Here is a 23,269-nt window from a genome sequence, read left to right as displayed (position 1 = left end):
GCTACAACATTCGAATCATAGGGGTTCCAGAAGAAGAAGACAAAAAGAAAGACCATGAGAAAATACTTGAGGAGATAATAGTTGAAAACTTCCCTAAACTGGGGAAGGAAATAATCACCCAAGTCCAAGAAACCCAGAGAGTACCAAACAGGATAAACCCAAGGAGAAACACCCCAAGACACATATTAATCAAATTCACAAAGATCAAACACAAAGAACAAATATTAAAAGCAGCAAGGGAAAAACAACAAATAACACACAAGGGAATTCCCATAAGGATAACAGCTGATCTTTCAATAGAAACTCTTCAAGCCAGGAGGGAATGGCAAGACATACTTAAAATGATGAAAGAAAATAACCTACAGCCCAGATTATTGTACCCAGCAAGGATCTCATTCAAGTATGAAGGAGAAATCAAAAGCTTTTCAGACAAGCAAAAGCTGAGAGAATTCTGCACCACCAAACCAGCTCTCCAACAAATACTAAAGGATATTCTCTAGACAGGAAACACAAAAACGGTGTATAAACTCGAACCCCAAACAATAAAGTAAATGGCAACGGGATCATACTTATCAGTAATTACCTTAAACGTAAATGGGTTGAATGCCCCAACCAAAAGACAAAGACTGGCTGAATGGATACAAAAACAAGACCCCTACATATGTTGTCTACAAGAGACCCACCTCAAAACAGGGGACACATACAGACTGAAAGTGAAGGGCTGGAAAAAGATTTTCCATGCAAATAGGGACCAAAAGAAAGCAGGAGTAGCAATACTCATATCAGATAAAATAGACTTTAAAACAAAGGCTGTGAAAAGAGACAAAGAAGGTCACTGCATAATGATCAAAGGATCAATCCAAGAAGAAGATATAACAATTATAAATATATATGCACCCAACACGGGAGCACCACAGTACGTAAGACAAATGCTAACAAGTATGAAAGGAGAAATTAACAATAACACAATAATAGTGGGAGACTTTAATACCCCACTCACACCTATGGATAGATCAACTAAACAGAAAATTAACAAGGAAACACAAACTTTAAACGATACAATAGACCAGTTAGACCTAATTGATATCTATAGATCATTTCATCCCAAAACAATGAGTTTCACCTTTTTCTCAAGCGCACATGGAACCTTCTCCAGGATAGATCACATCCTGGGCCATAAAGCTAGCCTTGGTAAATTCAAAAAAATAGAAATCATTCCAAGCATTTTTTCTGACCACAATGCAGTAAGATTAGATCTCAATTACAGGAGAAAAACTATTAAAAATTCCAACATATGGAGGCTGAACAACACGCTGCTGAATAACCAACAAATCACAGAAGAAATCAAAAAAGAAATCAAAATTTGCATAGAAACGAATGAAAATGAAAACACAACAACCCAAAACCTGTGGGACACGGTAAAAGCAGTCCTAAGGGGAAAGTTCATAGCAATACAGGCACACCTCAAGAAACAAGAAAAAAGTCAAATAAATAACCTAACTCTACACCTAAAGCAACTAGAAAAGGAAGAAATGAAGAACCCCAGGGTTAGTAGAAAGAAAGAAATCTTAAAAATTAGAGCAGAAATAAATGCAAAAGAAACAAAAGAGACCATAGCAAAAATCAACAAAACCAAAAGCTGGTTCTTTGAAAGGATAAATAAAATTGACAAACCATTAGCCAGACTCATCAAGAAACAAAGGGAGAAAAATCAAATCAACAAAATTAGAAACGAAAATGGAGAGATCACAACAGACAACACAGAAATACAAAGGATCATAAGAGACTACTATCAACAATTATATGCCAATAAAATGGACAACGTGGAAGAAATGGACAAATTCTTAGAAAAGTACAACTTTCCAAAACTGGACCAGGAAGAAATAGAAAATCTTAACAGACCCATCACAAGCATGGAAATTGAAACTGTAATCAAAAATCTTCCAGCAAACAAAAGCCCCGGTCCAGACGGCTTCACAGCTGAATTCTACCAAAAATTTAGAGAAGAGCTAACACCTATCCTGCTCAAACTCTTCCAGAAAATTGCAGAGGAAGGTAAACTCCCAAACTCATTCTATGAGGCCACCATCACCCTAATACCAAAACCTGACAAAGATCCCACAAAAAAAGAAAACTACAGGCCAATATCACTGATGAACATAGATGCAAAAATCCTTAACAAAATTCTAGCAATCAGAATCCAACAATACATTAAAAAGATCATACACCATGATCAAGTGGGCTTTATCCCAGGGATGCAAGGATTCTTCAATATCCGCAAATCAATCAATGTAATACACCACATTAACAAATTGAAAAATAAAAACCATATGATTATCTCAATAGATGCAGAGAAAGCCTTTGACAAAATTCAACATCCATTTATGATAAAAACTCTCCAGAAAGCAGGAATAGAAGGAACATACCTCAACATAATAAAAGCTATATATGACAAACCCACTGCAAACATTATCCTCAATGGTGAAAAATTGAAAGCATTTCCTCTAAAGTCAGGAACAAGACAAGGGTGCCCACTTTCACCATTACTATTCAACATAGTTTTGGAAGTTTTGGCCACAGCAATCAGAGCAGAAAAAGAAATAAAAGGAATCCAAATTGGAAAAGAAGAAGTAAAACTCTCACTATTTGCAGATGACATGATCCTCTACATAGAAAACCCTAAAGAGTCCACCAGAAAATTACTAGAAATAATCAATGACTACAGTAAAGTTGCAGGATATAAAATCAACACACAGAAATCCCTGGCATTCCTATACACTAATAATGAGAAAACAGAAAGAGAAATTAAGGAAACAATTCCATTCACCATTGCAACGGAAAGAATAAAATACTTAGGAATATATCTACCTAAAGAAACTAAAGACCTATATATAGAAAACTATAAAACACTGGTGAAAGAAATCAAAGAGGACACTAATAGATGGAGAAATATACCATGTTCATGGATTGGAAGAATCAATATAGTGAAAATGAGTATACTACCCAAAGCAATTTATACATTCAACGCAATCCCTATCAAGCTACCAACAGTATTCTTCACAGAGCTAGAACAAATAATTTCACAATTTGTATGGAAATACAAAAAACCTCGAATAGCCAAAGCGATCTTGAGAAAGAAGAATGGAACTGGAGGAATCAACCTACCTGACTTCAGGCTCTACTACAAAGCCACAGTTATCAAGACAGTATGGTACTGGCACAAAGACAGAAATATTGATCAATGGAATAAAATAGAAAGCCCAGAGATAAATCCACGCACATATGGACACCTTATCTTCGACAAAGGAGGCAAGAATATACAATGGATTAAAGACAATCTCTTTAACAAGTGGTGCTGGGAAATCTGGTCAACCACTTGTAAAAGAATGAAACTGGACCACTTTCTAACACCATACACAAAAATAAACTCAAAATGGATTAAAGATCTAAACGTAAGACCAGAAACTATAAAACTCCTAGAGGAGAACATAGGCAAAACACTCTCCGACATACATCACAGCAGGATCCTCTATGACCCACCTCCCAGAATATTGGAAATAAAAGCAAAAATAAACAAATGGGACCTAATTAACCTTAAAAGCTTCTGCACATCAAAGGAAACTATTAGCAAGGTGAAAAGACAGCCTTCAGAATGGGAGAAAATAATAGCAAATGAAGCAACCGACAAACAACTAATCTCAAAAATATACAAGCAACTCCTACAGCTCAACTCCAGAAAAATAAACGACCCAATCAAAAAATGGGCCAAAGAACTAAATAGACATTTCTCCAAAGAAGACATACAGGTGGCTAACAAACACATGAAAAGATGCTCAACATCACTCATTATCAGAGAAATGCAAATCAAAACCACTATGAGGTACCATTTCACACCAGTCAGAATGGCTGCGATCCAAAAGTCTACAAATAATAAATGCTGGAGAGGGTGTGGAGAAAAGGGAACCCTCTTACACTGTTGGTGGGAATGCAAACTAGTACAGCCACTATGGAGAACAGTGTGGAGATTCCTTAAAAAACTGGAAATAGAACTGCCTTATGATCCAGCAACCCCACTGCTGGGCATACACACTGAGGAAACCAGAAGGGAAAGAGACACGTGTACCCCAATGTTCATCGCAGCACTGTTTATAATAGCCAAGACATGGAAGCAACCTAGATGTCCATCAGCAGATGAATGGATAAGAAAGCTGTGGTACATATACACAATGGAGTATTACTCAGCCATTAAAAAGAATACATTTGAATCAGTTCTAATGAGGTGGATGAAACTGGAGCCTATTATACAGAGTGAAGTAAGCCAGAAGGAAAAACATAAATACAGTATACTAACGCACATATATGGAATTTAGAAAGATGGTAACAATAACCCGGTGTACGAGACAGCAAAAGAGACACTGATGTATAGAACAGTCTTATGGACTCTGTGGGAGAGGGAGAGGGTGGGAAGATTTGGGAGAATGGCAATGAAACATGTAAAATATCATGTAGGAAACGAGTTGCCAGTCCAGGTTCGATGCACGATGCTGGATGCTTGGGGCTGGTGCACTGGGACGGCCCAGAGGGATGGTATGGGGAGGGAGGAGGGAGGAGGGTTCGGGATGGGGAACACATGTATACCTGTGGCGGATTCATTTTGATATTTGGCAAAACTAATACAATTATGTAAAGTTTAAAAATAAAATAAAATTGGAAAAAAAAAAAAAGACATGGAAACATCCTAAATGTCCATTGATGGATGATTGGATAAAGAAAATGTAAAAGAAATATGTTTATAAAATATTACTTAGCCATACAAAAACCATTTGTGACAACATGGATGAAACTTGAGGAAAATTATGCTAAGTGAAATAAGTCAGACAGAGAATGACAAATACTGTATGATGTTACTTATTTGTGGAATCTGAAAAGCTAAACTAGTAGAAAGAGTAGATTGGTGATTACCAGGGGCAGGGACATGGGGAAAATGTGTGGTCAAAGGGTGCAAATTTCCAGTTGTAAGATAAGTAAGTCCTGAGGGATCTAATGTACCACATGGTGACTATAGTTAATAATAGTGTAGTGTGTACTTGAAAGTTGTTTGAATAGGTATTAAAATTTCTGTTGACATAAAAAAGGTAACTATGAGCAATGGATGTGCTAAGTAACCTTATTGTGGTAATCATTTCTCAGTATTTATACATATATCAACTCATTACATTGTGCATCTTAAAGTTACACTGTATGTCAATCTCAGTAAATCCGGAAAAAAACCCAGTTCTTTCTGTGTCACTCCCACAGGAGAATTCATAGGGGGCCCATTTCTTGGGTTCCCGTTCTTTTTTTAAAATTAATTAATTAATTAATTGTAGTTGGAGGATAATTACTTTACGATACTGTGGTGGTTTTTGCCATACATTTTGGCATCTGGTCCTATCACTTCATGGCAGATAGATGAGGAAACAGTGGAAACAGTGGCAGACTATTTTTTTGGGCTCCAAAATCACTGCAGATGGTGACTGCAGCCATGAAATTAAAAGACGCTTACTCCTTGGAAGGAAAGTTATGACCAACCTAGAGAGAATATTAAAAAGCAGAGACATTACTTTGCCAACAAAGATCCATCTAATCAAGGCTATGGTTTTTCCAGTGGTCATGTATGGATGTGAGAGTTGGACCATAAAGAAAGCTGAGCGCTGAAGAATTGATGCTTTTGAACTGTGGTGTTGGAGGAGACTCTTGAGAGTCCCTTGGACTGCAAGAAGATCCAACCAGTCCATCCTAAAGGAGACTAGTCCTGAGTGTTCATTGGAAGGACTGATGTTGAAGCTGAAACTCCATTACTTTGGCCACCTGATGTGAAGAGCTGACTCATTAGAAAAGACTGATGCTGGGAAAGATTGAGGGCAGGAGGAGAAGGGGATGACAGAGGATAAGGTGGTTGGATGGTATCACTGACTCCATGGATATGAGTTTGGGTCAACTCTGGGAGTTGGTGATGTACAGGGAAGACTGGCATGTTGCAGTCCATGGGGTCACAAAGAGTCAGACACAACTGAGTGACTGAACTGAACTGAACTTGCCATACATCGACATGAGTCAGCCATGGGTGTACATGTGTCCCCCATCCTGAACCTCCCTCCCAACTGCCTCCTCATCCCATCCCACTGGGTTGTCCCAGTTCACTGGCTTTGAGTGCCCTGTTTCATGCATTGAACTTGGACTGGTCATCTATTTCACATATGGTGATATATGTTTCAATGCTATTCTCTGAAATCATCCCACCCTCACCTTCTCCCACAGGGTCCAAAAGGCTGTTCTTTATATCTGTGTCTCTTTTGCTGTCTCAAGTATAGAGTCATTGTTACCATCTTTCTAAATTCCATGTATATATATGTTAATGTATTGGTGTTTTTCTTCTGACTTACTTCACTCTGTATGATAGGCTCCAGTTTCATCCACCTCATTAGAACTGACTCAAATGCATACTTTTTAATAGCTGAGTTATATTCCATTGTGTATTTGTACCACAACTTTCTTATCCATTTGTTTGCCAATGGACATCTAGGTTGCTTCCATGTCCTAGCTATTGTAAATAGTGCTGCGATGAACATTGGGATACATGTGTCTCTATCAGTTCTGGTTTCCGTGATGTGTATGCCCAGCAGTGGGTTTGCTGGGTCGTATAGCAGTTCTATTTCCATTTTTTAAAGGAATCTCCGCCCTGTTCCCCATAGTGGCTGTACTAGTTTGCATTCCCACCAAGAGTGTAAGAGGATTCCCTTTTCTCAACACCTTCTCCAGCATTTATTGAGACTTTCCTAGTCATGAAAATAGTGAACTTCAAAATTGCCATTAAGAAAGAAAGTGAAACAGAAAAGCAAAGAACCAGACAACATTAAACACAAGCCAAAATATGAAATACCAAAAAATTTTCTGTCTTCAAAGTCCCACACCAGAGATGTTTTGGAAACTTGGATTGGAAATTGAAAGAAGCCAGGATATAGTGTAGTATTACATTTTAATCAAATAGTCAAGGAGAAAATGTCTGAAGGTTTGGAAAAATATAATTTTATACTGTGATAAATTTAGCATACAGAAACAGAACAAAATATGGACACCTAGTTCCAAAGTGGGAAGCACAGTTTTGGTGTCAAGTAGCAATTGCAATCCCAAAGAAAGGCAATGCCAAAGAATGCTCAAACTACTGCACAATTGCAATCATCTCACACGCTAGTAAAGTAATGCTCAAAATTCTCCAAGCCAGGCTCCAGCAATATGTGAACCGTGAACTTCCAGATGTTCAAGCTGGTTTTAGAAAAGGCAGAGGAACCAGAGATTAAATTGCCAACATCGACTGGATCATGGAAAAAGGAAGAAAGTTCCAGAAAAACATCTATTTCTGTTTTATTGACTATGCCAAAGCCTTTGACTGTGTGGATCACAATAAACTGGAAAATTCTGAAAGAGATGGGTATGCCAGACCACCTGACCTGCCTCTTGAGAAACCTATATGCAGATCAGGAAGCAACAGTTAGAACTGGACATGGAACAACAGACTGGCTCCAAATAGGAAAAGGAGTATGTCAAGGCTGTATATTACCACCCTGCTTATTTAACTTGTATGTAGAGTACATCATGAGAAATGCTGGGCTGGAAGAAGCACAAGTTGGAATCAAGATTGCCAGGAGAAATATCAATAACCTCAGATATGCAGATGACACCACCCTTATGGCAGAAAGTGAAGAGGAACTAAAAAACCTCTTGATGAAAGTGAAAGAGGAGAGTGAAAAAGTTGGCTTAAAGCTCAACATTCAGAAAACGAAGATCGTGGCATCTGGTCCCATCACTTCATGGGAAATAGATGGGGAAACAGTGGAAACAGTGTCAGACTTTATTTTTTTGGGCTCCAAAATCACTGCAGATGGTGACTGCAGCCATGAAATTAAAAGACGCTTACTCCTTGGAAGGAAAGTTATGACCAACCTAGATAGCATATTCAAAAGCAGAGACATTACTTTGCCAGCCAAGGTCCATCTAGTCAAGGCTATGGTTTTCCCAGTGGTCATGTATGGATGTGAGAGTTGGACTGTGAAGAAAGCTGAGCACCAAAGAATTGATGCTTTTGAACTGTGGTGTTGGAGAAGACTCTTGAGCGTCCCTTGGCCTGCAAGAAGATCCAACATTCTAAAGGAGATCAGTCCTGGGTGTTCACTGGAAGGGCTGATGCTAAAGCTGAAACTGCAGAACTTTGGCCACCTCATGTGAAGAGTTGACTCATTGGAAAAGACTCTGATGCTGGCAGGGATTGGGGGCAGGAGGAGAAGGGGCCGACAGAGGATGAGATGGCTGGATGGCATCACTGACTTGATGGACATGAGTCTGAGTAAACTCCGGGAGTTGGTGATGGACAGGGAGGCCTGGCGTGCTGTGATTCATGGGGTCACAAAGAGTCGGACATGACTGAGCGACTGAACTGAACTGAACTGAACTGAGAAATATCTTGAAGTAAAGTTAGGGTACAATTAAGGAAGAAAATGAAAGTGGATATTGGAAAAGATCTAGCAGATTCTACCATACCTACAAAAGTAGCTTGATTTACTGCAAATTTTTAGATGTAGGATGAGAATGTTAATATAATGATGATTCTCAACTAAGAATACTGGCTATAGTAATCAGTTATTGAGTGTTCAAATACACTTTATGGGAGTAATGAAATGCATAGTGTATTTTCACTAATTATAATGAAGTTTATTTTGATTGTCCTTTTCATGTTTTCAGTTTGTGATGAAGAAAAGCTCTGAGACAAACTCTTAAATTGGTCTCTTGCCGAGAAGGCAACAGAATTTTCCCCTATCACTTTTGTTTAATAGAGAAAAGAATACAATCATCTTAGCTCATAAAGACTTATTTATTGTTTTCCTCACTGTGACTTGTATTTGTTCCCCAAAATTGGACTTTGTAAGTACTTTGTTTTAACACTTTTGAATGATTATTTAATATGGAAACATCTACCAGAAGAACATTACCCCTCTGTGGAACCAAGAAATATCTCACCCCAAAGCAAAACTCTTTGGAAATATACTGTTTTCTGCCTTATTCTTACAGAGACTAAAAACATAGACTTCAAAGCATAGGGAACAAAAATTTACCTCAATGTAAATATCTTATATGCATTTACTTACCAAAACGTAAATTTCTCACCTATTTAATTAAAACAGAGCAAGTCTTTGGAAAGCAAAGCCCCTGGCTTTCCATTTTCCTTTAGATGTATTCAGGTTTTAACAGAGATCAGCTATAGGGACTATTTCTCATGTAACAGTAATAACACATTCTGTGATAAATTTGGGGAAGATTATTAGCATAATGGCTTATTTGTATTCTCTACATGTCATTTACATACAGAAAACTTATTTATTTGTGAACAGCCTTTTAAACATGTAAAGAGAAGCAGATGAAAAAGGAATTTGGTGTTGTATTGTATCATTAATGCTTTAGATTTTTATTTCATTCCTGCTATACGGGAAGCACTGTGCTAAGGGCGATTGGAGAAATAACTGACAATGGTCCAGTTGGAAATTACCACAGGTAGAGTGGGTTTGGGAGAGCAAAATTCAGTTTTTTAGCCTACATTGTAAATGCATACAGCCCTATTAGACAAACTGGTGAGTGTGCTTGAAGTCTGTTTTAATAGTGACTGTGGAGCTTTTTGGAAATTACCACAGGTAGAGTGGGTTTGGGAGAGCAAAATTCAGTTTTTTAGCCTACATTGTAAATGCATACAGCCCTATTAGACAAAGTGGTGAGTGTGCTGGAAGTCTGTTTTAATAGTGACTGTGGAGCTTTTTGGAAGTGATCTCATTTTACATGGAAGGTCACCTAGTAATGAAGCCTCAGTTATCCAGCAGGAGGAGCGATTTCACTGTGCCATAGATTAGTTTCTGGCTCAGCCCATCATGTACTCATGTCCACAGATAAGCCATATGAGGATGCTGCATGTAGTGCTCTTTAGGTAAGATTTTGGGGTCTCAGAACCAATATGGTGGCTCTGCATTTGAGTGTAATATGAAAGGGGCTTGAAGAATTCTCTCTTAGTTGGAGATGAACAAGTATTGGGCAACAGGTACTTTGAGGGTCCCCAAGTGGATTCAGGAGATAATAAGTGGAAGGCAGAATAGAAGCATTAATACAAAGGAGGAATACTGTATATTAGGGCCAGCAAGGAGAGGCGATGTGGCTGGTGGCTGGATTTTATCTCAGGGTACATGGAAACAACCAGTGCTGGTGGTGGCGGTCATGTACAAAACTCTTTTGGGGGTAAGTGTATGTTTGCAGGAAACTGTAAATATTCTAAAAGAGGCATGTGTAGAGTGCTATGGAAATTCCAATGAAGGGAGAAAGTACTGCCTAGGAGGGGCAATGAAAACCTCATGAAGAGATGATGTTAGAATAGGTTCTAGGTGACAGGTAGACTTTGGATATTCAGAGATGGACATGCTTCAGGTACACAGGAGAAATGTCAGGCCATTGGTTTTGGTGTGAAGGGAGAGTGGCGAGAGGAAACACGGCAGAGTTTATTGGGGAAGAGGTTACATAAAGGAAGAATTGTTAACATGATCAAATGCTCCAGAAAGAAGACCAAGTAGACTAAACAGAGAGTATTAGATTTATTATCATTTAGAGAAAGGACTGGCAAGAGCATTGAAGATTAAAGATTGGTTGGTGAAAAAGTATAGACAATGGACTTTTGAATAAAAGTCTAATGGATTTTACTTATTGTCAATCCAAATAGTTATTTCTTGAATTTTATGGCAGGACGTACACAGTATAGCTCAGTGACAACTATAGATCAAGCCAAGGACTTGGGCCTCCACACAAATGTTCTTCCCTCCACATAACGCTATTTCTTGAAATACAGTAGTGTATTGGATTCTTGTTGTTCAATAATTCCTGTCCCACTGTATCGAAATAGACTTTTTGGTGTTCATAGTTTGGAGTCAAGATGACTTTGTAAAATTAATTTAAGGCAGTTATAAACGCAGCCACTAGAGGGCATCGTTCTATTTAAATAAAGGGAGTTATGACTTGAAAATACTGTCCCATTAACTTGAAATAATACTTTCCAAAGAGGACATAATCTAGTATAAAGGAACTTGGTTACACTTAAAAGAGTCAAATTCTAATTTTTCTAATCTCGTTTCTTTCACTGTATCACCTGCCTTTGAATTTAGTTTTCAGTCACAGATCCCTTTTTTATGAAATATATGCTGTTTCCCACCTATAAATATAAATTCCATAGAAGGGTATATATTTTAATTTTTATGAATTATCTATTTTGTTCCCAAATCCCCAAATTATCTTCACTCCTCTTCTAACATGCACATGGATGAGTGTGTGTGTGTGTGTGTGTGTGTGTGTACACTTTGGGAGGAAAAGAGGTGCATATAAATGGAATGCAAGGTAATGTTTTATAAACATGGAACTTTCATCTTGTACATAAACGATCAATTTAACTAACTGTCTTTAAAAGTTACATCACTTCATGCCTTAATTCTACTAATTTCAATATTCCATTTCTCCCAACACATATGCAGCCAACCCTGATATACAGTTGATCAACAACAAATAAACATGAGGAGTGTGAATCTAAAATCTAAAGGCAACTTTTTCATACTTCTCCTAGAGATAAAAGTTTCTGTATTAATTTTTGACTCTGAAGGTGAGATATTACCTTACTAATTTAGGAGAAGCCCAGAGAGAATAGAAAGCTTGGTCATATATTTCTAGGTATTCCTAGTTCTGCTGCTGACTTTTGCTTCTCATTGAACTTTTCCAGTGAAGGCAAATAGACCCAGTGTCAGCAGGACTGGCCACAACAGAGCCCTCTGATGGGGGCAGGGTAGGAAAACATTCTACTGCAGCCGAGGTCCTGCGGCCGCCTTTTCTGGTTAACGTGCTCTTCTTTGGGCTGCTGAACTACCTGTCAGGCCATGGTTAGGAGCTCTCAGGCCTCCTACACACACAGAATTTGTCATGTGTTTGCACGTGGGGGCTCAGTCGCTTCAGTCGTGTCCAAACCTTTGTAATCCTATGAACTGTAGCTCTCCAGGCTCCTCTGTTCATGGGATTCTCCGGGCAAGAATACTGGAGTGGGTTGTCATGCCCTCCTCCAGGGGATCTTCCCAATCCAGGGATCGAACCCATGTCTCTTATGTTTCCTGCACTGGCAGGTGAGTTCTTTGACACTCGTGCCACCTGGGAAGCCCCCAGTTTTTTTATACACTTAGTAAAATGAATGTTCTTATCTGGCATGTAATTACGCCATATAGCTGTCAAATACTACAACATTTTAGTGGCTGTTTAATAACACAATAGTAGTATATGGGTATGTGCTTCTTGCTTATAGAGAATGATTATTCATGTTTAAGGTGAAGAGCAGCACTGACTTTCAGACATAAGCAGCTCTATAATGGATAATAAAAGAATTATTCCACTGTCACAGTCCTAATCAGTGTGTGGTGCCTTTTAAAATGAAAACCCATTCACAGATCAATATGCCACTTAGACTTCAAAGAAAATGAGGAGTTGGTCTAATTTCTCAGCTTCCTGATGTTTTAACTAACTTTTAGAGATCCATCAATATTAGCAGACTCTAGAAGTATTTGCAATTATCTCTTTTTTCTTTCTGCCTCCTTATGGCTTTATAATCTATCTAATTTTTATGCTAGCATTATGTATTCAACTTTAACAAAAGCACACATACCTGGAAGAGAAAGTATTAATAAATGATTTTCAGTAGGGACAGTTAGAATGTAATAACCAAATAAATAAGAAATTCTAATGGAACACCAGTTATTCCCTGAATCAACCAAACTCCCCCAGATATTCTGTCTAAAGTCAAGACAAGACAGTAATAGTTCACAGACTTCTCTTCCCTTTTACTATCCTGTAATTTGTCTTGAATTGAATGTTGACTACATACATTGTAGTCAACTCTTGATTGTTTGTGAATGGACACAGAGAAGAATGGAGATTTTGAAATGCATCCCCCAAGCCCTTTTTCTAACTCTGGCCACCACTGGTCATCCACTCAGATAGGCCCTGGGTTTACTGACAAAAGGGAAATATAAGCAGGAAAAGGGACAAGGAAATTACAAGTGTTTTGATGTCTGTGGGTATGTGTCCCTGCCTGCCTTGAGCTGGCTGGAACTATAAGTAGTGACTTATTTACCATCCTGATACTCAGACATGATCTGAATGATTATCCTCCAGAGTTTCTTTAGAAATGATTCTTTACTGGATATGACATTGATTTTCCCTTTTGAGTTCATAACAATGTGAGGGAGGTCTGTATAGTGGGGATTATAATTTTTTTCTATCTCTGAGGATCAGGCATGTTACATGACATGGTCAAGGTTAGTATCACGTGAGGGAAATGACACAGATCCTGGTCACTGGCAACTGTTGCTACTGCTTCTTTCAGCTGTCATGTATCCTGTGTTTTCCTTGTGTCAGGATATGTGCTTTAGAAATGTAATCTCACTGAGTCCTCTCAACAGCCCTTTTAGGGAGGTGATCCTGAAAGTGAAGTCGCTCAGTCGTGTCTGACTCTTTACAACCCCATGGACTGTAGCCCACCGGGCTCCTCCATCCATGGGATTTTCCAGGCAAGAGTACTGAAGTGGGTTGCCATTTCCTTCTCCAGGGGATCTTCCTGACCCAGGGATTGAACCCAGGTCTCCTGCATTGCAGGTATTCTCTTTACCATCTGAGCCACAAGGGAAGCCCTTTAGGGAGATGGGGCTTCATTTTATAGAATCTTGTGCCCTCTCCAATCATTTCCTCCCAAAGCTAAAAGTTGACAGAACACAAGTTACAAATGTCTGAGATTATCATTGCTTTTGCATTGCTTTTAAGCTTGATGGATTGATAAATCTAACTTCCTACCTACTTTGTAATCACTTCAGTTTCTTATTTAAAAAAAAATTATAGGCTTTATGTTCATTTCTATTCCCTTTGTAAAAACAGGTGCTGAAATTCACATCGTATATGCCCTTTATTTCGCTCAGTTGGAGGAAAGATCGCTAGACAAATCTCTGCACCACAAAATGTCAGAGATAAATTGTAGACCCCAGAAGGCATAGGTAACATGCTGTCCTCTCAACAAAGACAGGAGTTACTGGAGTTAGAGACAGAAAAAAATATATTGGTTATGTGCCGAAGGATGTATTTACAATATAATGGTTTGTAGCTCTCAGTGAAATATTTAAAAGGAAAAAAAAAGACATGAAAAATTTACTTTCTTGTTTACTTCTATTGTAGGTTGTTAAATGACAAAATATCTCCCAACGGCACAGTGGCTGGCTGGTTTTCTCTGCGCTGGGGCAAGTCCTGTACAGTCCACTGCCATTCTATAAGAGCCTGACTCATGCAATTTTGAGCCAAATTGCAGGCCCCCTGCCCCACCACCAAAAAAAAAAAACCCAGAAAATGAACTCCAGAATATGAGGCCCACATTTGACACGATAGCACAAACAGATCCTGAGTTATAGTCACAGATAAAGTTGAATTTTCTCCCTGTTCTCAAGCAAGGAACCTAGGTTCTCAAAATTCTGAAACTGTTTTAAGGTTGAGTGTGCTACGATGATTCATTGTGTGGTAATGATGCTTAAAGTTTTCCCTGCTCTTCTTGACACTGTATGATTTTCATTTTGAAATGAATAAAATTGTTCTTATTAATCACAGTCAAGAAACATATGCTTTGAATAAAGACCAAATTCTCTAAAATTAGTAAATTATTTAAGTTAGTAAAAGTAGTAAATTGTTATCTGTCTGTTTCTAGCTTTCTGATTCTAGAAAATTGGATTTTTAGTTCCATCAAATATGCTTTATGCTTTGATCTGAAGGAGGTTAAACAGAAATAATTTTATTGAACTTGGCTTTTTGACTGTGAATTGAAGAATGAGCAATATGTAAACATACTGGATGAAGTCAAATCTATCAAGAACCGTTAATAACTAAAGACGCATGATTTTAAGAAACTGAAGAAAGTAGAAGAAGTGTAAGAAGAATTCATGCGTTTGTCTGGATTTTTTTCTTTTTTTTTGGTGGTGGGGGAGTAGAAGAAGTGTAAGAAGAATTCATGAGTTTCTCAGCGTCAGATTTTAGACCCATTCTGTCCTTAATTGTGACATGCTCTTCACTGGCAACGTTGTCAAAGTTGCAGAAGTGGTCAGGAGACTGGTGCAAACTAAATCAGACATATTATTCCCACCTTACATGGAAAGAAAGAATAGCTGGACTCATATGTTAGTGAAAAGAATATTTTTCCCCATGAAGAGCCAAGTAATTAGGCTCGTCTCTCTTTTAAAACATTTTGTTCCCCCTAGGTATTTCTACAGTTGCATTCATCTTACCTCTTCTCCTCGTTGTACTCCAATCTGCATTTTATAAGTCAATTAGTCAAAATATCAACAAATTAAAATAATGTTCTTCTCTCATCTTCCTTATTTGGAAAATATCAGTGTCTGATCGGAGAGGGCAATGGCACCCCACTCTAGTACTCTTGCCTGGAGAATCCCATGGACGGAGGAGCCTGGTCGGCTGCAGTCCATGGAGTCGCGAAGAGTCGGACACGACTGAGCGACTTCACTTTCACTTTTCACTTTCATGCACTGGAGAAGGAAATGGCAACCCACTCCACTGTTCTTGCCTGGAGAATCCCAGGGATGGGGGAGCCTGGTGGGCTGCCGTCTATGGGGTCGCACACAGTCGGACACAACTGAAGCGACTTAGCAGCAGCAGCAGTGTCTGATAACTATACTGAAATAGAAATTAACAGATAAGTACTAACTTTCCTAACTTTCCATGATAAAGATTACTATGGCATAGTCCCTAACTTTTAAGAAACCAAAAAAAAAAAATGTATAAAATAATATGAATGCACCCATATGTATTATAGAAAAAACTGTGCTCATTATCGAAGTAAAAGTGCAAGTAAAGTACAGTAAAAATTCAGAGAAAATATTTATTTGAAATAATAGATGTGAGGAAAAGTAGCATTTGAACTGGACATTGAGGAATGGAGAGAAAGGTTAGGAGGAAGAAGAACCTTCTAGCTGAAATAATAGCTTAATAAAAGCCACACAGAGTTAGTGAAGTGCCAGATGAAAGGCTGAAGAGGAGTGTGATTTGTGTATGTGTGTGCACAGTGTGTCTAGTGGCAAATAGTTGTTAAGCCTGAGTCCATATCCTAGAAGGCTTTGAACTCAAGGTTCGAAACTTTGAAGAGGAAGTTGTATTTCATTTGCATTTAATGGAAAACTGTATAAGCATTTTGAACAGGGAATCTACAAGTCATTGTTTTAAGGACTTGATGGCAGCAAAGCACAGGATGAATCAGAAAGGGAGAGATTAGAAACATAAAGACTAACTGCAGGGATTTCCCTGGTGGTCCAGTGGTTAAGACTGTATGCTTCCAATGCAAGTGGAACGGGTTCAATCCCTGGTTAGGGAACTATGATCCCACATGCCGTGTGGGCAAAAGAAAAAGACTAACTGCAAAGTTGAGCTGTAGTTCAGATGAGGGAGATGTTGGAGCATGGTCTTCAGCAGACAGAGGTTGAGAGAGAAAGGACTCAGGAACTCCTTTGGTGAGTCTGGAGTCTGTCTTCAGGAGGTTGGTGATGGCACTGGCCAATATAAGGGGTTGCAGACAGGATGATGGGGGACAGTGCATGTGATGGAGAAGGTCCATTGAGAGCAGAAACTGAGAAGTGGTAGATAACTTCTGCAAACCTCTGGGTGCAAAGTTCTATTTTCAGATATATGTTAACCCTTAGAGGAGAAGCTATTTCTACTCTATGATCTTTGGCATTAAGAGAAACAGATCTGATTGTGATTCAAAAGACTGTGGTGGTTTTATTTTGCCATTCATGTTTGAGCTGTTGAGTTTAGATGAAAATCTGGGCATGTGAACTTTAAATGATAGCATATAAATGTAAGGAGATAGTGAAGCCACAAGGGAAGAACAGATTTGACCCAATCCTAGCAATCATAATCTTAAGTGTTTTGTTCACTGTTCCGTACTTGCTGACTGCATGGTCTGTTTCTAATGGTTGTTTTTATTCCCATGGTATCCAGTGTGTAAAACATAGCAGGAGAGTAAGCTAGAGATTGCGTGAGAAGGAAAAAAGAAAGCTTATATCATTTTAGACTGATTGTAGTCATCTCTGGGATTTGATTTCTGTCTGTGCTGGCATACTTAGAGGGCAGTTGATTAAATGGAAGTGGTGAAAAGGAAATTATAAATTATTTACTTATAAGCATATAAGTAAATATTAACTTTATAAATGTATAGAGGAATTTTACATGTATATAAATTTACTTGGTATCTTTTGAATAGTATCAGACCAGACTCTTGGGTTCTCTTTTGGACATCTACACTCGGGAAGCCCTCCAGGTGTGATGTTTATGTTAGATTTCAGGTGGAAGAGCCATATTCTAACCATTTTCCCGACATGATTGTTTATAAACACACAAATAAATACAGTAAGCAATCTATTTGCCCTTTTCATGTTTTATTAGAAAAAGCCATTATAACATAATCAAAGTTCCTAATGATTTACTCCGAGAGCTTCATTAATTAATGCTCAGGACACTCTGTAATTCCAATTCCAGTGAATTTGGAAATTTCTCTCTACTCTCTTTTTCTTTTGGGAGCATTGCTTTGTCATTGGACTAAGTAGGAGTGTATACTTGATTTTTTATTTTTGTTTTTAAGTCCAAAGAAGAAAGCTCAATAATTTTTGATACAGCTAAACAGAGCCAGAAGCAGGTACAGGAGTGAGAGTCAGGGTGCCAGTTGTCCTGTCAGAATCTATTAGCAAGAAGTGACTATGCTGTGAAAGGACAGATTTTACAGGTGACATCAAAGGGTGACATCAGGTTGAAATCTGCAATAACTTTGCTGGATAATGAAATCAGATTAGCTTTTGCAATGCAAAGAACTCTAGATGAGGGTTTCTTCTGGGAATGATAGAATTTTTGACATGGAAAACTGTGGTATTTTATAATCGGTGAAGAGTGAATTTGTACTTGTCCCATATCTGGAACTGGAAAAGGTCAGTTTTCATTCCAATCCCAAAGAAAGGCAAGGCCAAAGAATGCTCAAACTACTGCACAGTTGCACTCATCTCACATGCTAGTAAAGTAATGCTCAAAATTCTCCAAGCCAGGCTTCAGCAATACGTGAACCGTGAACTTCCAGATGTTCAAGTGGGTTTTGGAAAAGGCAGAGGAACCAGAGATCAAATTGCCAACACCTGCTGGATCATCAAAAAAGCAAGAGAGTTCCAGAAAAACATCTATTTCTGCTTTATTGACTATGCCAAAGCCTTTGACTGTGTGGATCACAATAAACTGTGAAAAATTCTGAAAGAGATGGGAATACCAGACCACCTGACCTGCCTCTTGAGAAACCTATATGCAGGTCAGGAAGCAACAGTTAGAACTGGACATGGAACAACAGACTGGTTCCAAATAGGAAAAGGAGTACATCAAGGCTGTATATTGTCACCCTGCCTATTTAACTTATATGCAGAGTACATCATGAGAAACACTGGGCTGGAGGAAACACAAGCTGGAATCAAGATTGCCGGGAGAAATATCAATAACCTCAGATATGCAGATGACACCACCCTTATGGCAGAAAGTGAAGAACTAAAGAGCCTCTTGATGAAAGTGAAAGAGGAGAGTGAAAAAGTTGGCTTAAAGCTCAACATTCAAACAACTAAGATCATGGCATCCGGTCCCATCACTTCATGGCAAATAGATGGGGAAAGAGTGGAAACAGTGGCTGACTTTATTTTTCTGGGCTCTAAAATCACTGCAGATATTGACTGCAGCCATGGAATTAAAAGACACTTACTCCTTGGAAGGAAAGTTATGACCAACCTAGACAACATATTAAAAAGCAGAGATATTACTCTGTCAACAAAGGTCCATCTAGTCAAGGCTATGGTTTTTCCTGTGGTCATGTATGGATATGAGACTTGGACTGTGAAGAAAGCTGAGCACTGAAGAATTGATGGTTTTGAACTGTGGTGTTGGAGAAGATTCTTGAGAGTCCCTTGGACTCCAAGGAAATCCAATCAGTCCATCCTAAAGGAGATCAGTCCTGAATGTTCATTGGAAGGACTGATGTTGAAGCTAAAACCCAATACTTTGGCCACCTGATGTGAAGAGCTGACTCATTTGAAAAGACCCTGATGCTGGGAAAGATTGAGGGCAGGAGGAGAATGGGACGACAGAGGATGAGGTGGCTGGGTGGCATCACCGACTCAATGGAGATGAGTTTGAGTAAACTCTGGGAGTTGGTGATGGACAGGGAGGCCTGGCGTTCTGTGGTCCATGGGATCTCGAAGAGTCGGACATGACTGAGTGACTGAACTGAACTGAACTGACAATCCTGAAGAAAGGGTTAGGAGAAGAATCTCTCAAATGCAGGCTGAACACAAACAAGTAAGAAATTTAACATCTCCAAAACCTTTCCTCTCACACTGAGAACAGCTATAACCTGGACACTAAGTGATGGAGGAAGACGGGGACTTGAACTCCCTCTTTAGAGAGGAGGTTGCCACTGGTTTTAGGGTTGTTCCAAAACTACTCAGTTCTAAGTAATAATGGATCATTTGTGCAGAAGTCCACCTGAATGCCTGATGGATGACTTGAAATTATGCCAGTTTCCAGGGCTTCTATTGGCAGGGCTCATATATCTGAAACAGCATGGGCAGGCAGCCCATCTGGAATTCTGAAGGATATAAGCCTGGGTGAAGGCTGTGATTCATTATCCTGAATTCTGTGTGATTATTAGTGCTCCCATTTTACTCTGGATACCTTGCTTATCAGGGACAAATCTGAGGCATAACTTAGGGACTACCCAGGTGGTGCTAGTGGTGAAGAATCTGCCTGCCAATGCAGGAGACGCAAGAGACACGGGTTCGATCCCTGGGTTGGGAAGACCCCCTGGAGTAGGAAATGGCATGCCACTCCAGTATTCTTGCCTGGAAAATTTCATGGGCAGAGTAGCCTAGCAGGCTACAGTCCATGGGGCTGCAGAGTCAGACAAGACTGAGCGACTAAGCACACATACACACTGGGGCAGAACTGGCCCTTAGAGTTCTCCTTGCAAACAGGCTGAAGATAGATTCAAATCCTGCAAGAGTGGGACCTCAAATAAGAGAAGTTTATGCATTATTTTTGGAATTATTAAAAAGCGAAACAAAATAGGAATTTACCATTTTGGAAAAAAAATTGATCCTTCCAGATTTCTATACTTGTCTTTACCTTGAAATCTAGAAAGGGATGTTTGTAATGAGCTTCATGATTTATAAATCATGAAGCACTGACAAACGAAGAGAAGAAAAATTTAAAATGTATTGTAGGAGCTGCGTCTACATGGCAGATAAACTAGCAAGGCCCCTGGGAAGTCATATGATAATCTCTGAAATCCAGCTTGCTTATGGTAAGAATTTTATTAATAGCACCTCTTTAAATGAGTCATACCAAATCTTTCTCATGTCTATAGCTCTTACTCAAGTTTGTGCCTATCACATAGTCAGTGGTTATTCTGTAATGCATCCAGTGGATTGTCATAACAACATTTATTATAAAGAGTGATAAAAATTTCAGTGAGCTGTCAAATCTTTTTGAAACCTGAAGAAGTTTGTAACTAAAACCGTTGACATTTGATGAGTTGGTAATCAGGACATAGGCATTCACTCAAATCCATGGAATCAGTAGTTTTCACTAAATATTTTTTCAATAGAAAAGAATGAGTTGTGTCATAAACATATATATTTTTTTAATTGAGGCCTTTGGAAATAGAGGTACATCAAAGCCACTCTAGATAATTGCCAATCAAGCTAAAAATATACCATCACCAAAGCTGTAGTGTTATATACACACTGGACTAACTTGATAAACTTATTTTTGAACAACTCTTCTACTTTCTAACCTGCAAGTCCCATCATTCTTTAGTAAAAGCAGAAGTCATTACCTTGACTGAATGAATTCACTTGCCTCACTGCTGTATTGAAATATGCCTCTGTTTTCAGTATTGATTTGCAGCTATTACTATGCAGTAAATTGCTTAAACTACATAAACTTAACTATAGAGATAAGCAAGTATCTTTTTTAAAAAAAGTATTGTATTTATTTATTTATTTAACTGTGTCTGTTCTTAGCTGCAACAAATGAGATCTTATTGCATCACGCAGGATCTTCTGTTGTATTGCAAGGATCCTTTAGTTGTGACCCGTGGGCTCAGTAGTCCCAGAGCACAGGCGTTGTTGCTCCAAGCCCTGTGAGATGTTCGTTCCCCCACCAGGGATTGAACCCATGTCCCCTGCATTGCAAGGTGGAATCTTAATCACTGGGCAACCAGGGGAGGGACCAAGAAAGTATCTTGAATTGAGTGTGACTCTATGATTAGCATCATACTCACTCTGTCACTGACTGAGTCTGTGGTTTTGGACAATTCCTTGTATGAAGTGAACTTACATTACTTAACTGTAAAAGTTCATTTTTCATGAACTTACATTTGCTGTCGTTCTTGACTAGTCGCTAAGTTGTGTCCAACTCTTGTGCGACCGCATGGACTGTAGCCCCTCAGACTCCTCCATCTATGAGATTCTCCAGGCAAGAATACTGTAGTGGGTTGCCATGCCCTCCTCCAGGGAATCTTCCTGACCCAGGGATGGATCCCATGTTGTTTAAGTCTTTTGTACTGGCAGGTGCGTTCTTTACCACTAGAGCCACCTGGAAAGTTCCAAAAAGTTATCTGCAAAATACAGAAGTTAGTCTCTAAGATGCCTTCTCCGTCGAGTATCAAAACAATCATTAAGTAGAATGTGTTTTTGTTATCAATGTGCAGAAAGGGAATGGGGAACAGAGGCACATGAAAGTTAAAATGCCTCTTTTGATATCATTAGGAGCTCACTGTATCTCTGCAGTTGCTCCTTCCCAAAGCATGGAGGCTACAGAGAACGGCTTCAGTACAATTTCAAGTGTCAACAATGATTTAAGAGAAAAAATTTCAGGCATTATTTTCTTTCCTCACTGAGCAAAAGTTCTTCAAATGCTTATGAGACGACCTAAGAATCAGGAGAGAAGACAATGAATCACTTATGAAGAAGAAATGGATCTTAAAGAGAATCCTAATAAAGCAACATTTATCATTCTTTTTTCTTGATTTATCTTCTCAGTCTGAATGAACATTAGTTTTTCCTCAGTGTGACTGATGTGGCTTTGAAATGGCATTCTTCTGTCACTGAGTGTAGGGAATGAAATCCTGATCCATATGGTAAAGCAGGATTATCAACATTTACAGCTTCCAGGCCCCTCTACTATACTTACCTCAATATGTAAGCAGACCTGATACTTAAATCAGTATTTTAGTTTGGGCTTCCTTGGTAGATCAATAAAGCAGAAGTAGATGTTTTTTCTGGAACTCACTTGCTTTTTTGATGATCCAATGGCTGTTTTTCATTCTGAACTCTGGTTCCTCTGCTTTTTAAATCCAGCTTGAACATCTGGAAGTTCATGGTTCATGTACTGTTGAAGCCTGGTTTGGAGAATTTTGAGCATTACTTTTCTAGCATGAGATGAGTGCAATTGTACAGTAGTTTGAGCATTCTTTGGCATTGCCTTTCTTTGGGATTGGAATGAAAACTGACCTTTTCCAGTCCTGTGGCCACTGCTGAGGTTTCCAAATTTGCTGGCATATTGAGTGCAGCACTTTCACAGCATCATCTTTCAGGATTTGAAATAGCTCAACTGGAATTCCATCACCTCCACTAGCTTTGTTCATAGTGATGCTTTCTAATGCCCACTTGACTTCACATTCCACGATGTCTGGCTCTAGGTCAGTGATCACACCATCGTGATTATCTTGGTCGTGAAGATCTTTTTTGTACAGTTCTTCTGTGTATTCTTGCCACTTCTTCTTAATATCTTCTGCTTCTCTTAGTTCCATACCATTTCTGTCCTTTATCGAGCCCATCTTTGCATGAAATGTTCCCTTGGTATCTCTAATTTTCTTGAAGAGATCTCTAGTCTTTCCCATTCTGTTGTTTTCCTCTATTTCTTTGCATTGATCGTTGAGGAAGGCTTTCTTATCTCTCTTTGCTATTCTTTAGAACTCTGCATTCAGATGCTTATATCTTTTCTTTTCTCCTTTGCTTTTTGCTTCTCTTCTTTTCATAGCTATTTG

General features: G+C 38.8%; 1 protein-coding gene across 1 annotated transcript in view; it reads left to right on the top strand.

The window, feature by feature from the left end:
* The window catches only part of LOC147365640 (uncharacterized), a 149,649-nt gene extending 135,190 nt beyond the window's left edge, over positions 1-14,459 (top strand). The window contains exon 6 of the mRNA XM_086316738.1: positions 14,320-14,459. Coding sequence (XP_086172864.1) covers positions 14,320-14,327 — 8 coding nt within the window. The 3' untranslated portion in view covers positions 14,328-14,459. The remainder of the gene's footprint in view (positions 1-14,319) is intronic.
* Positions 14,460-23,269: the final 8,810 nt, after the last annotated feature.

This window comes from Bos grunniens, chromosome 9 (genome assembly GCF_055505025.1).
Source record: "Bos grunniens cultivar Pamir isolate PY7600 chromosome 9, Bosgru_T2T1.0, whole genome shotgun sequence".
NCBI lineage: Eukaryota > Metazoa > Chordata > Mammalia > Artiodactyla > Bovidae > Bos > Bos grunniens.
Note: the sequence above shows the minus strand (reverse complement) of the source record. Positions and strands in the feature narration are given on the sequence as shown.